The sequence below is a fragment of the Neovison vison genome, chromosome 6, assembly GCF_020171115.1.
Source record: "Neovison vison isolate M4711 chromosome 6, ASM_NN_V1, whole genome shotgun sequence".
Lineage (NCBI taxonomy): Eukaryota > Metazoa > Chordata > Mammalia > Carnivora > Mustelidae > Neogale > Neogale vison.
In genome coordinates, this window is record NC_058096.1 from 108,270,816 (window position 1) to 108,286,434 (window position 15,619).

At 43.8% G+C, this 15,619-nt stretch overlaps 1 protein-coding gene across 4 annotated transcripts in view; it reads left to right on the forward strand.

The window, feature by feature from the left end:
- The window catches only part of MAP3K13 (mitogen-activated protein kinase kinase kinase 13), a 168,265-nt gene extending 154,391 nt beyond the window's left edge, over window positions 1-13,874 (forward strand). For all 4 annotated transcript variants that reach the window (XM_044251930.1, XM_044251932.1, XM_044251928.1 and 1 more), the window contains 4 exons: window positions 2,409-3,195; window positions 7,673-7,743; window positions 10,166-10,463; window positions 11,261-13,874. In XM_044251930.1, the coding sequence (XP_044107865.1) occupies window positions 2,409-3,195; window positions 7,673-7,743; window positions 10,166-10,463; window positions 11,261-11,362 (1,258 nt within the window). In that variant the 3' untranslated portion in view covers window positions 11,363-13,874. The remainder of the gene's footprint in view (window positions 1-2,408; window positions 3,196-7,672; window positions 7,744-10,165; window positions 10,464-11,260) is intronic.
- Window positions 13,875-15,619: the final 1,745 nt, after the last annotated feature.

The window sequence follows — 15,619 nt, forward strand, 5'->3', positions numbered from 1 at the left end:
GACCACAGAACCATGAACCTGAGACAGGAAGCAGCACAATACTGTGCCCATCCTATCATAGACCAACGTTACCTGGAACTTCTATGCTAAGAGGAGCCTCTAACTGTTCTCTTGAAAAGGAAAAAAAAAAAAAGCCATCTCCTACACCCTGATGCCGACTCATTTTCTACGAGCCCTAGCTGTTCAGATGTGGTCCTTAGTTCGGTGTCATGAGAGAGTGTGCTAGAGGTGCGGACTCAACCATTTCAGTAAGGTGATTTGTAGGCCTGTTGAAACTTGTTATCTGAATCTCCAGTAAGCCAGCCAGGGGATTGGGAAAGACTTCTTGTCTGGATTCTGCCAGTGATGCACTGTGAGACCATGAGCCACTTTGGGTTTCAGCTTCCTCATCACGTAAGGTAGAGGTGGGACTGTATCTGTGGTTTTCAAGCAAGGTCTGGGACACCCTAGGGCTTGCACAGATGTCAGGGATTACTGCGGAAGTAGAGAGGAAGAGGAGGGGGAGCCCAGTGGGGAGGGGCTTTGCTCCCCTCCCACCAATGTCCCACTGTATCTGGGGTGGAAGAGGGTAGTTTGCAATGTAATTGACATATAACATTATATTAGTTTCGAGTGTACAACATAACAACTCAATATACGTATATATTATGAAATAATTGCCACGCTAAGTCTAGTTAATATCCATTCATCACCACAGATAGTTATATATTTTTTTCTTGTGATAAGAACTTTGAAGATCTCTTAGAGACTTTCAGATACACAATACGGTACAGCTAACTCAAACCCTGTGGGTTTGAACTGCATAGGTCCACTTGTATGGGAACCTTTCGCAGTGCAGTACTGTAAGTGTATTTTCTCTTATGATTTTCTTAACATTTTCTTTTCTCTAGCTTACTTTAAGAATATAGTCTGTAGAAGTGGCGGGGGGGGTGGTGGGAGGTTGGGGTACCACGTGGTGGGTATTGTAGAGGGCGCGGCTTCCATGGAGCACTGGGTGTGGTAAAAATATAATGAATACTGTTTTTTTGAAAATAAATAAATTGGAAAAAAATAGGTTAAAAAAAAGAATATAGTCTGTAATACATATCACATACAAAATATGTATTAATCAACTGTTTATGTTATCAGTCAGGCAGCTGGTCAATGGTAGGCTATTTTTAAGCTTTTTTGGAGTCAAAAGTTATACCTGGATTTTTGACTGTGGACATTATCCAAGGGTCAGTTGTATCATTACCTATAGCCTCCATGCTGTACATTACATCCCAGGACTTATGTGGCTTATAACTGGAAGTTTGTACCTTTTGGCCTTCTTCCTCCATTTTACCCATTCCCCCATCCCCCACCTCTGGCAGCCACTAGTCTGTTCTGTTACTATATTTTATATACCGAGTTTCTCAAGAAAAGGGTCCTGTTGTTAAAATAAAGTTTGGGTCCTTCAGCACTGTAATCTGATGATTTGTGTCTAGTCCCTAGGAAGGAAGAAGTAATGGGTAATGGTGCTCTCTGGTATCCTCAAGTCTCTGCCCGTCAGTCCATCAGTTCAGAAACTGTTTATTGTTTACCTGTGCACCACGAAATCAGTGCGTGTACCTTCAAGCCCTGGCTTGCTCTTGCACACAAACTGCATGGCCAGCCCAGTGAGCACTCGACAACAGTCTAGAAGAGGAGCCAGCACCACGCCAGGCCGTTCCCCGCAAGCCCTTCTCTTGCTAGCTCTGTCCAACCTCCTAGGCTCTGTACTATTTCCCCTTCCTCAATCCCCACCCCCAAGCCCCCTTCCTTAAACATGTTTGAATACTGAGAGTGAGCAAGGCTCCCTGCTAGTGTCCTTCCCATTCATAGATGGCTGGACATAGTCCTAGACCTCTGGGAGACCATGTCTAGACCAAAGTCCTTGCACTTAGCCTCCCACCTCATTAACCAGAGGTTTCCTTCTCTTGTGCCAGACCTCTGTGATTTGTGATCTGCTGCAGGATCTATCTAGATCCATCATCAGACAGATTTCTGATGGTGGGCAAACTCTTGCCTCTGCCTTGACATGTTGGCACCAGGCTGATAGCCGAGGTTATGCGGAAGAGATCAAGAAACCTCTAGGGTAGAATTAGAACTTAAAGGGGATCGGGTACCTCAGCTAGGGAGGCACAGAATAAAATCCAGAGGGAATGAAGGAAATCCTCTATAGGTGGACATCAAGGTTGTTTCTAATTTTCTGCTATTTTAAACTGTAGAATATAACACAGCATCTTCAAACATACATCTGCGTGCACATCTGTTACCTCCGTTGGATAAATCCCTGAACATGTGACTGCCGTTTCAAAGGGTGTGTGTACTTTCAGGTCTGCATGGCATTTCCCCAAACTTGAATGTGTTTCCAGATGTTGACAACGAAATCTTGTCTTTCCTCCCAGGCCAGATCTGTTGAGATCCGAAGGTATCCCCAGTACGGAGGCGGCTCCCGCTGCATCCCCTTTGTCTGGAAGTCCCAAAACCTCCACCTCGAGCAGCAAGAGCCGCTATCGGAGCAAGCCACGCCACCGCCGAGGGAACAGCAGAGGCAGCCACAGTGATTTCGCAGGGATCTTGAAAAACCAGCCAGCCCAGGACAGTTCACCCCATCCCATGGACCTACACCACGCTCAGTCCCAGTACCCTTCTCCCCATCACCACCATCCTCTGCAGCAGCAGTACCAGCAAGGCCCCCCTGCTATGTCCCAGAGTCACCATCCCAGACTCAGTATGCATGGACAGGACATTGCCACCTGCGCCAACAACCTGAGGTATTTTGGCCCAGCAGCGGCCCTGCGGAGCCCACTCAGCAATCATGCTCAGAGACAGATGCCCGGTTCCAGCCCCGACCTCATCTCCACGGCCATGGCGGCGGACTGCTGGAGAAGCTCTGAGCCTGACGCGGGCCCAGCTGGGCCCTGGGGCTGTTGTCAGGCTGACCCTTATGACCCCTGCCTCCAATGCAGGCCAGAACAGTGTGGGTCCTTGGACATACCCTCTGCCGAGCCAGTGAGGAGGAGCCCCGACCTTTTCAAGTCACCAGCACACAATCCCCTCTCGGAAGATGCCCAAGGTTCCGAGAAAATGGGAGAAAGGGAATTCAAAGGCTGCAGGTCTGCATCATCCCTTGGCATCCCTCACCACGTCACCCCCCCAGTGCTACCTCGAAACACAAGGCCCCTGCAAAAGGTAAGCTGTAATGACAGCCCATCATGTCATACACATTAGAAAGCCTACATCGTGTGTCCGTTTTGTAAAAGGAAGAGATGACAGAAGCATAAACAGAGGTTTCTTTGACTTTAAATGCTCTCTCACCACACTGCTTAAGTGCTGGATTAGAGACTATGCTTTGGCAACTACAGAACCAGAGGACTGATTCAAATGTATCTGATTTATAAATAAATAACCATATACTTGGGATATGTAGTCAAAACTAGAACTATCCTAGCCTAGTCCTGCTGGATGTTACAAGAAGGAAGGATCCCATTATAAAACAAGTTTGGAAACATATAGTATTCTTTCTCTCCTCTTGGAGATTCCTAATGGACATCTACAAATCCTAGGCTTTAAAAAATCTTACAGTTCCTTGTTTCATCCAGCCGTTCCCTCATCTATTTGGCCATAATGGCTTTAAAAATAGTATCTATTAATATCCCATGGAACTAGCTTTCTTCACAATATGTTTTGGATGGGTGCCTGGCTGGCTCTGTTGGTAGAGTGTGTGACTCTCAAGCTTGGGGTCATGAGTTCAAGCCCCACGTTGGGTGTGGAGCCTACTTAAGAAAAAATAAAATAAAATATTTTAAAAGACCAATGTATCTTAGAAAACCCTACCTTTATTAGTAACCATCATGACCCAGTAAGGCCTCCATCACTGAAACCTGTTCCTCCTCCTCTTCTCACCCCCTGGCTGCCTACGTTTTATTAGCTTGGAGGCAGTGTACCATAGTGGTTAAGAGCATGAACCTGGGAGCCAGAGAGATCTCCGTTCGAAGCAAGGCTCTTCCACTTAGAACCTCTATTGGTTCTAAGAACCAATAGTTCACACTGGTATCCTTATCTATAAATGGGGTGCAGAGTGGGCTCTGCCTCATTGGCTGATATGAAGATTAAGTGAGATAATACATATAAAGCACTTAGAACAGGACCTGGAACATAACAACCTTCCAAAAATATTAGCTCATCTTGCTAATGAGTTAAAAATAAGATTATTGTATGAAAAGTGTTTAGCACAGTGCAAACACCCACTCAGTTCCCAGCATTGCCTCATCTCGTCAGCATTCATCAGGAGTGCAGTTGATGGAATAAAAGGGTCTAAAATGTAAATGAGTATGTTTCAGTCAACTAGACATTTAAAAGAAGTTGACATACCTGTCAGAATGGCTAGAATCAAAAAGACAAGAAATAATGGGTTGGAGAAGATGTGGAGAAAAGGGAACTCATGTGCACTGTTGGTGGGAATGCAAACTGGTGCAGCCATTGTGGAAAATAGTATGGAGGTTCTGCAAAAAATTAAAAATAGAAATACCAGGTGATCCAGTAATTTCACTTCTGGGTATTTACCCAAAGAAAACAAAAGAACTAATTAGAAAAGATACATGTATTCCTGTGTTTATTACAGTATCGTTTACAATGGCCAAGATATGGAAATAACCTGAGAATCCATCCATGGATAAATGAATAAAGAAGATGTGGGGTGTGTGTGTGTGTGTGTGTGTGTATGTGTGTGTGTGTGTGTGTACATACATACACACAATGGGATATACTCAGCCATAAAAAAAAGAATGAAATCTTGCCATTCATGACAACATGGATGGACCTATATGGTATTATGTTTAGTGAAATAAGTCAGACAGAAAAAGACAGATTCTATATCAGTCACTTACATGTGAAATCTAAAAAATAAAACAAAGGAACAAACACAAAAAAACCAGAAATAGATTCAAAAATATGGAGAACAAACTAGTGGTTGTCAAAGGAGAGGGGGGTGGGGATAATGGGTGAAATAGGTAAAGGGGATTAAGAAGTTCCACCTCCCAGTTACAAAATAACTCACAAGGGGTGAAGAGTTAAGCATAGGGAATATAGTCAATAACATAGTAACTTTGTAAGGTGACAGATGATAACTATTTATTTTGGCAAGCAGAGCATAATATATACGATTGTTGAATCTCTACACTACACATCTGAAACTAATATAATACTGTACCTCAGTTATACTTCAGTTTAAACAGAAGTTGAGGTTCAGAGCTACTGTCTCAGAACTGTATTTCTTCCCTCCATGCAGTGCTGCTGCTGCTGACAAAGCCTTCCCAGAGATTAAATTGTGTTTGGGCAGTAAATTTGGGTTATTCTGCTCCCCCACCGCTCTATGGCCAATAACACGTATTTTTTGGGTAACAACTTTGAGATATAACTCACGTACCATAAAGTTCTCCCATTAAATGTACTACCTCGTTCTTTTATTCACAGTTAGGCAATCATCACCAATTTTAGAATATTTTCATCATCCCAAAAAGTAACCCTGTACCCTTTGGGAGCACTCCAGTCCACTCCCAAATAACACGTACCTTTGAACCATTCTGATGCCATTTTGATGAATTCTGTGGGCCAGTGGGGACAGAGAGTGCACTCCCTCTACATTTGGCCTCATTGGAACAGTACTCCCACAGGGCGGTTCCGCTTCTTTTGACCGAGATCCACTTCCACGGTGCTTCGGGTAAATGTCATCTTGGCAGTATAACCCCATGCCTGTCCTCTCTACTCAAAAAAGCATATCAGAATACAAATGGATAAGAATGATGGTATGCTAAAGCTGACTTTAAAAATAAATTATCCTCAACCTTTGGTACTGTTACTTGGGCCTGGTTACCCACCTCACAATGGGTGGTAGTAATCCAGTGTGCCATGATTCTATGGGTAAGGATGGTTTATTTTAAGTGTGGCTGTTTTTTTTGTTTTTTGTTTTTTGTTTTTTAAGATGTGGAATTTATTAACATAATGTATTATTTGCCCCAGGGGTACAGATCTGTGAATCATCAAGCTTATACACTTCACAGCACTCACCATAGCACATACCCTGCCCAATGTCCCTAACCCAACCACCTTCTCCCTACCTCCTCCCCCCGGCAACCCTCAGTTTGTTTCATGAGATTAAGAGTCTCTTATGGTTTGTCTCCCTCCTGATCCCATCTTGTTTCGTTTTTTCCTTCCCACCCCCAAGACCCCTTGCCTTACCTCTCAAATTCCTCATATCAGCGAGATCATATGATAATTGTCTTTCTCTGATTGACTTATTTCACTCTAGTTCCATCCACGTCATTGTAAATTTCTTTTGTTGGCTGCATAGTATTCCATTGTGTGTGCCCACATTGCATGTGCCCCTTCAGATTACTACATTTGTATCTTTAGGGCAAATACCCAGTAGTGCCATTGCTGGGCCATAGGGTAGCTCTATTTTCAACTTTTTGAGGAACCTCCCTACTGTTTTCCAGAGTGGCTGCACCAGTTTGCATTCCCACCAACAGTGCAGGAGGGTTCCCCTTTCCCCCCATTCTCGCCAACATCTGTCATTTCCTGACTTGTTAATTTTAGCCATTCTGACTGGTGTGAGGTGGTATGTCACTGTGGTTTTGATTTGTATTTCCCTGATTCTGAGTGGTGTGGAGCTAAGTGTGGCTTTTCTTATGTTCTCAAAGAGACATGGTCTCTTCCTTTTGAAGGAAGATCATCTTCTCAGACAAGACACTTACACAGCCTTTCTAGATCAACCACGGAGCCCTGGCAATCACAAGGCCTCAGATGTCCCAACCAGAGCTCCCTTATCCTTACCAACAAGCTGACTCCATAAGGCACTGTGCACCTGTTTTGTATTCATGGTGGAAGGAGAAACACAAGATGTGGTTTGACACTCAAATAATGTCTGCCTTGGTAGTGCAAATGATCATAGTAACTATAATATTAGTGAAAAAGTGATGGGTACATAGAAGAGAAAAGGTAGTTGTTGGGTTTTGAAGAACTAAAAGATCACTTCTTGGTGGAGTCCCTAGGTCAAGGCCTGGACCTTGAATGACAATGATTACAAGAGACTGCTCCCAAAATCCAAGACCTTCTCTCTAGTTTCTCCTCCCCATCACTCACCTTGGATAATCTCATGGAGTCCTTACCTACAAGAGGGCAAAATTCCCATTTACTCAGTTCTGTGTGTCTTCTAGCATCTAGTACAGACCCTGTCTTCAGGGACACCAAGGAAAGGTTGCTGAATGAATGAGTGAAAAAATATATGTTTATTTTTTAAAAAGATTTTATTTATTTATTTGAGAGAGAAAGCACGAGCAGGGGGAGGGGCAGAGGGAGAAGGAGAGAGAATCTCAAGCAGACTCCCTGCTGAGCAAGGAGCCTGATGCGGGGCTCAATCCCAGGATCCCGGGATCATGACCTGAGCCAAAGGCAGGTGCTTAACCGACTGAGCTACCCAGGCACCTCTGAAAATATATATGTTTAAAGATGACACTTAGCAAACTGCTATTTGTGCCTTTTTTATTATAAACATTTTACACTGAATGTTTGTGTGTGTGTGTGTGTGTGTGTGTGTGTGTGTGTGTAAGAGAGAGAGAAAAAGAGAGACATAGATTAAGATAAAACTCTTTCTCCTTGTTCTCCTCAGAGTGGAGATGACTCCTCAGAAGAGGAAGAAGGGGAAGTAGATAGTGAAGTTGAATTTCCACGAAGACAGAGGTAAACCCAACAAAACATGTACTGCTTTCAGTGTAATGGGGAAAATCCCGAGTCTACCATACTTCCTGTTCAGGCAGGTCACTTTCAAACAACCCCCATATAGGGAGATTCGAACTCACCATCCCTGTTTTCCCATTGTGTTACTTTGTCCACTCGGTTTGCATAGCAGATCCTAGTTCATTATAATTCATTTCTTAGGAACTTCAAGATAAGGAGCATAAATAGGGATTCAAGGTTACAATTGAGAATGGAGTGGGCATTTTATGAGAGATGACCATCCTGTTTTGTGGATAATTTGATGGGTTTTTGGTGTGCCTCCCTATATTAGTCTCTCTGGTTACTACAGCAAAATACTACAGGCTGGATGGCTTCAATAATGGGAATTTATCTTTCACGATTGAGGCTGGGAAGTCCAAGACAGGGTTCCTGGTGAGGACTCTCTTCCCAGCTTGCAGACAGCAACCTTCTTGCTATGTCCTTACAGGGCTGGTTGGGGGGAAAGGGGTAGTATGGAAAAGAGGGCTGGTACAGAAGTGGGGGGAGAGATCTTCCCATTTTAAGGTCACAGTCCTGTGGGATTATGGCCCCATCCTTTTGATCTCATTTGACCTTAATTCCTTCCTAAGAATTTATGTCCAGATTCAGTCATACTAGGGATAGGGCTTCAACATATGAATTGGGCTTGGGGTGAACAAGTTCAGTTCATAGCACTCTCCATGGCTTTGGATATTATGCCTTAAATTAAGTATAATTAATTAAATTGAGTCATCACTCAGCCCAGCCTTAAAAATCGCTTTCTGCCTAGCCAGGAAGAATAATTTTGCTGGTAGGATTAAATTGAAGAAGGACCACATCCCCCTACTTCAGGAAGAAGAGCTGTCTTTTGTAGAAGTAGGGAAGCTAGTTTTCCTCCAAGAAAGCCTCTTCTGCAAGTACGTGTTCTGTTCTTGAAGCATAGGGCTCTAAGAACCGCCCCCAGGAAGGCTTGTGTACCTGCCAGAAACAGGAATTCTCTGCAAACCAAGGGACTCCTTTGGCAAATTGAATTCCAGGTCCTCACACTGCCCCCAGATTAAATCCATTCTCATTCCCTGAGCTACTCTTGCCACATTGCTATTGGTACACCTTACTGTCTCCTTGGTAAGGAGACACTTCTCCGATGTGGTGAGATTGGATCCAAGTAAAGCATCTTCATTCTCTGAACTCACGTTACTGACTTCACAGTTTATTACTTCCAACTTTGTTCCTGAGACGTACCATGAGCTTGACCCACCTGATGGCTTCCTGCCTTTCTTGTTAGCTTCAAATTATATTTATGTTTTCACTGCATGGTTTTACTTTTTATATGATAACATTTTTCTCCCTATCTCCTTTCTATTACCAGCCTTGAGATGTTGTGTGAATCCTACTTTAATTTCCCTTTCCCGTCTGGGCTCTTTTCATGTGTCCTTGATTCCTGCCCACCCCTGGCCCCCAACCTCAGCCTATCACCTGGCTGGTCAGTGGCAAGCCTCAGATCATAAGCCATCAAAATCACTTTGTACTAAGAGATACAGAAAAATCAGACAATGATAAAGAAAAAAGGGAGTCTTCTTTTTATTATTTGTTTTGTTTTGAAACCAATGTAAGCTAACAGCATTCTTATTTACTAGTCTACTTCTAAACAAGGGGAAAGAAATGAAATTTTTGCAAATCCTCCCTCCGCATGCCTGTCCCACCCCCCCATTTTGCCTCATCTGAGCTAACCTCACATGTTCACTGGAATGAGCCATTGACTGATGAGGCAGTGCCCCCAGCTGTGGAGTGAATGTTCCTTTCCAAGCTCATTTCCACTGGGGGTCAGCTGACAGGGCGAAGGCACTTGGCCTTCCAGGGCTGCCGTGCCCAGTGGGCAATGCAACTGGGGTGAGGGAAGAGGTAGGGAATGACATGGTATGAGCTCTGAGTAGACCCAGCCCAAGACACAGCTCTGCCTTTTCTGGCGATGTGGCCTGGAACAAGTCACTTGCATTATTTGGCTCCAGGTTTATGATCTAGAAAGGAGTTAGACCAAAGAATCTCCCAAGACTCTCTTACCTGTAAGAATCTGGGAGGCCTGTGCACAAGAAGCAAGACAGCTCCATACTGTGTGTGCGTGTGCACGCTGGGGTCAGACCAGCTGAGGTTTTCAAAGACCGGCAGTAGCCAGCAGCTTTGGAATGTAGTGTTTAGCTACAGAAACATACAAACCAAATGCAAAGGGAGAGTCAGGTTTCCTTCTCTTTTGCTTTAAAGTTAAATAGCGCCTATCTATCTGTATTCGAATCTCCCTTGGGGGTTGGGAGAAGCCTAGATGACCTCTAGGCCAGGCTACGATGGAGAGGCAAGGGAAGAACAGCAGTTGTGCATGTGATTAAGGTCCTCTGGTTCTTTGTGGTTCTAGGCCCCATCGCTGTATCAGCAGCTGCCAGTCATATTCGACCTTTAGCTCTGAGAATTTCTCGGTGTCTGATGGAGAGGAGGGAAATACCAGTGACCACTCCAACAGTCCTGATGAGTTAGCAGACAAGCTTGAAGGCCACCTGGCGGAGAAGCTGGATGACCTACTGTCGCAAACGCCAGAGATCCCCATTGAGATATCCTCGCATTCCGATGGGCTCTCTGACAAGGAGTGCGCTGTGCGCCGCGTGAAGACACAGATGTCTCTGGGCAAGCTGTGTGCAGAGGAACGTGGCTATGAGGTGGGGCTTCTCCCTTCTCATCACTGTAGCTTCTTGGGCTTACAGCATGCCTGTGTCCCTGAGTCCTTTACAGTTACCATTTAGTATATGAGATAAGACAGGTGCTCCAAGAAGTAAGTAGAATCCAGAGATCCACACAGCTCCCCAAATAAGGGCAGGGCTCCCAAATGAGGCACAAACATCAAATTGCACAGGCCTCCTTCATTCTAAGGTCAGGTCAAACATGACCTCCTCCTGACCTCATCTCGCTCCTCCGCGTCCCCACCATCACCTGGATGACCCTCTCATTGCATATAGGACACTTGAGGTCCTGCACAGCACAGGACAGTCCCTGTCTTGGAAGATGGGCTAGCACAGTGGCTGAGAGGGTACACCGGGCATCTGAACAGATGCCACACCCCGCAGGGGTTCTCTACTGACTGCCACCCTGGGCAAGCTGCTCACCTGTGGGTCCGGGTTGGTGTCTGCAAGGGGCAGTGATGACAGCCTCTGTCTCCTAGGGTGCTTGTGAGGATTAAGTGAGTTTCTGGTCGTAAAGCACTTGCAGGAGTGCCCAGATCACAGCCAACACTATGCAAGTGGGGCTGAGGCAGTCCTGCTGTAATTGCCATCATCATCGTGGCTGTCATCACCTTGCTAGGTCTTCTTTCTCCAGGAGCCCTGCAAGGGCAGGACCTGGCCTCATGTATCTTAGCCAGCAACCCAGAGCGGTGCCTGTCACGTGGGAGGTGGTCAATATGCATTTACTAAGCGATTGCCCAAGTGAATGGAGGTTTTATTTTGTCTCCACTTTGCAGAATCCTATGCAGTTTGAAGATTCGGACTGTGACTCTTCCGATGGAGAGTGTTCTGATGCCACGGTTAGGACCAATAAACACTACAGCTCAGCTACTTGGTAATGGAGGAAAACCCATTCTGAAGATCTCATGACTATACTGGCATTTCAGATCCTCTCCCCCTCTCCCCACCCCCAGACTCTTTCCCCTCTCTTCTTGCTTTTTTGTCTGGGAAGAGAGCTGCCCCATCTTTCTTACCCCTAGAAATGAGCTGCAATAACAGGAACATGAGACTTCGCAAATCTCTGGAAAAAAAATATCCAAATGAAATTAAGTCTCACTGAACATTTCAATCAAGAATGGCAGGGATCTATTTTATTGAATATTCTAGCTACTGTAACATTGATATTTATTTTTGTTTGACATTTTAACACTTTGTACTGTAAAGAGTGAACTATATATGATAGAGAGAGAGACAATAATTTCTTGCAAAAAAAAAAAAAAGAGAGAGAGAGTGAGAGATAAAGGAAGAAAGAAGTGGAATTTAGGAGCAAACATCCTTGGGAATTTGTGGGGCCAGGAGGTATTATTGCTACTTGAACAGGGGACCAGTTCTTTTGGCCATAAGTGACTGAAGAAAAGCCAGAGCAAGACATATTATTTTAGAAAACAAAGAACAACAAAAGAAAAGCAATTCCAGGTAACTTGTGAACAGACCACATTAAGTTCAACCAGCTTGTCCACATGGGTGATGGAAATTGTCTAGAAAAGATTGGTAACCAGATACTTACACCCAAGGTCGTTGAGGGCATATGCTTCCTCCAGGAGGAAGAAGACAACTACACGTGTGGAAGCTGATTTCATTTGAAAAATTTGAAGCAGCGTTTTGTAGTGAGACTTAAAAATAGCATCAGACCTTGTCTTTGACAAATACTTCCCTTTTTAATGCCTTCATCGTCATGACCTTGACCAATGTGTGACCTTGACCATTGTGTTGATTTTTCGGACTCAAGTGCCATTTTCTTGTAGCCTATTTCCTTTCCACCTTTTGACCACTTCCTTTAGGAAGAAGGGCGAGGGGTGCTGATTTAAGAGAAAGAGGAGATTTACAACAGTATTTGAAAAGCAAATGTGGAATTAATGGAAATACATTCTCCCAGTGTCTCAGTTGAGCTTCAAGCAGAAGATGAGACTGCCCCTCTGTGGAACCCGGTTGCTTGTCTACTAGAGTCATATTGATTCAAACAGAACACACTTCGAAGGCAGCTAGCATGTGTGTGAGTCTGTCTAGTGTCCAACCCCAAACCATCCCCTTTGTTTTCATTTATTAACTCATCCTATCCGGGAAGCTTTAGTGCGTGGCTACCACTAGCAGCATAAAGGCAAAACAAGCATCTTGCAAAAGGCAACCCCTTTCCCACCACAACAGCATTTTCATTAAATGCAACTTGTAAAATGAACTTTACTGCACTATGGATCAATGCAGTTTGGAATAATTGGATTTGGAAATTTCTGGAAAGAACAACCTGTGCTGAGCAGCAATTAGAAAGATCTGACATTGTCCAAGGCATGAGGTTCTGCTTGGCTTGGGGTCATGGGCTTTGAAAAGTACCCCAGGGTACTTGATGGTGCCTCAGCTCCAAGGAAATTTTTACCTAGAATTGTATATAGAAACAGGTGTTGGCCTAGTTTCTGTCTCTTTCTCCAAGAAAGGTTACTGTCAAACAACCTCTCTAGGCTCAAGACCTAAAGACCATGGCTCAACGCTTTGGCACTACATCATGTTGGACATTAGAAAAGACTTACACATACAGGTATTAAACTATTTCCAACCCAGATGAAACCATTGCCCCCCCTCGGTGTCACTGATTGCATCAGCCAAAAAGGAAAGGCGGAGGGAATTTAGAGCAGTTCCTTTTGCTTGTTTGATCCCTCCATTTGTTTACACTTTATGTTGAGACATTGATTTAAAATTTAGTGTCTATAATTTATAGCTCTTAGCTTGGATGAAGGAGAATGTTTAACTTATACAGAGACCAGTATTGTTTGCATTAAATTATTCCATTTTGTATAAATTCTGTAGCTGGACTACATGAAAAATCTTAAGTTATGGCATTATTATCATTGTTATTTTATTTTATAATAATTATCATTCTCATTTTCTGTCGATCAGAAGGTGTGGTTTACAGTGTAGCACAATGATTGTGTGTATTGCTAACCGTGAGTAATGATGGCTTTTTATTACCTTGAGGAAGGAATGAAAATGGAACTGCCATTTGGGAGCTCCCCGGTACTCCCCTTAGTTGCAGTCCCCCATTTTCTCTGTGCAACAACAATCATTGAGGGTCTGGGTTCTGCACTGGAGCCCAGTGGATACACTGTGGTTTTTTACTTGATCCTCAAAGCTCCTGGGTGGGCAGGTGACTGAGTGGATGGACAAAGACTTCAAAAGCTGTAAACTTTCTCAAGTTTCATAAGAAATAAAATCATGGGACTACCTTAGAAGCCAAAAGAGATTCATTTAGTGCCCTGGAAGGAACTGGCCTAAGGAGTTTCCTCCCGGGGCCCGTGGGTTAGGCAGCGTCGGGAGTGGTCGGCAGTTTGTCACCTCCTTCCTGCCGGGTCCCAGAGCATCAAAACCTTTTTTTTTTTTTTTTCCTCCTGTCTTGGAATAGCAAAGAAACATTACAAAGAAGCAAAAAAAAAAAAAAAAAAAAAGGATATATATGTCATGACACTGACATAAATTGCCTAGGTGTAATGCCATCCCATAAAAGATAAAGAGAAATTCTAGAAGGAGGCCTAGTCGCTTAGAGGGTGATAGGGCTGCAAAGGTACCTTAAAGGCCATAGTTTCCATCATTGGACTTTGAACGACACTGTACTGTGAATCCCTCTGCTTCGTCGCTTCTCGCAACAGAGAAGCTACAAGCCTACGTCCTCCTTCTCTCCAACTTAAAACATGCTTCAGCTTGTCCAGTTCTTGCCCACCTCTAGTGGCAAAAGGGAAACGTGAGGGTCAGCTTCTGTCTTACACCTCTCAGTGATGGTCTTCCCAGAATACCCATACCTGATACCTCATAACTGATATTTTTTTGAATTACCAACTTGACTGCTTGTCATGCTAATGCCATATCTACCTATTGGGTTTACTGTTATGAGCATGTTAGGCTAGTAGGCAGTGTTGAATCTTTAGCCATTCATTGTATTGTCAAGAGCTGAATAAAGTTCCACGTTGAACGTTTTTATTTTTATTTTTATTTTTATTTTTAGTAGAAGTGACTAGAGGCTTCAGAAGAGAACAGTATCCATAGCCTAGGTTAAAAGCCTTTTCTAGCGTAGCCTGGCCTTTCACTGCCTGCCTTGAGCTAACCAGGACCGTTGTGAATTGGTATATGTTTCTTTGAGAACAACTCCACAGTTACCTGAAGACTGCTGCGTCCAGAGCTCGGGGAATCGAAGAGCTGATTCTTCAGTCCTCAGGACTCTGATTTCAAGCTTCAGTGTTGGGATTGAAAAGTTAACCCCCTTGGGATGAGCGTTGACACTCATTTAGCATCTGTTTTTGACGGACTGCAAGATAATGAATTTTCATTTGTCTTGCCGGTGAACATTTGGTTTTGATTTTCATCTATTTCTAGATCATGTCCTCTGATAACAATTCCTATTAAAATTGCTTAGCAGAGGGACTGAGAAGCCGACATCAACTTTGAAGTGGTAATAGACCTTACTCCCCATGAAGTTTCGACCTGTTTTTAAGACAGTGGGAGTTCCTACTCAAAAAGGGTGAAGGTGCTAGCTAGCTCTGTGGTAAGATGATTTGGTACAGCCTACTGGAATTTCAGATATTTAGGAACTTTACTATCAACAAATCATCCCTCTAGAATTAAGGATTTTTTTTTAAGTAGTACTTAGAAAGTACTGGACATTTCAGGGCCTCATTGTGCTAAATTTCCCTCTTACCCCAAGTAATAGATGTGATGGTATTGGAGTTTCTTGGCACCAACCCAATTTTAAATGCCCTTCCCTACTGTGAAACACTGACATCCATTGTGTGTGAATGCAGCCTTACTGATCAAATATTTTACTTTTTTATCCCCATGCTCTTTTGTCTCAAGTTTTCCCCTTTTCATAAAATGTTCTCATTTGAACTTCCTGGAACTGAATTCTCCAGAACAGAACACATTTGGAATCCAAGGAGTTCCTGCCCTGCTTTGAAGTACAGTGTGCTGTTTTGTTTTTCCACTAAGCCAGAAACCAAAATAGGACTGCATACTGCCCTCCACCACCTCCATCCCAAACACACAAGATTGATGTTACTTACTGACCACCATATTCTTTCCTACCCAGCCTGGACACAGCCTCAGAACCTCTCCCAACA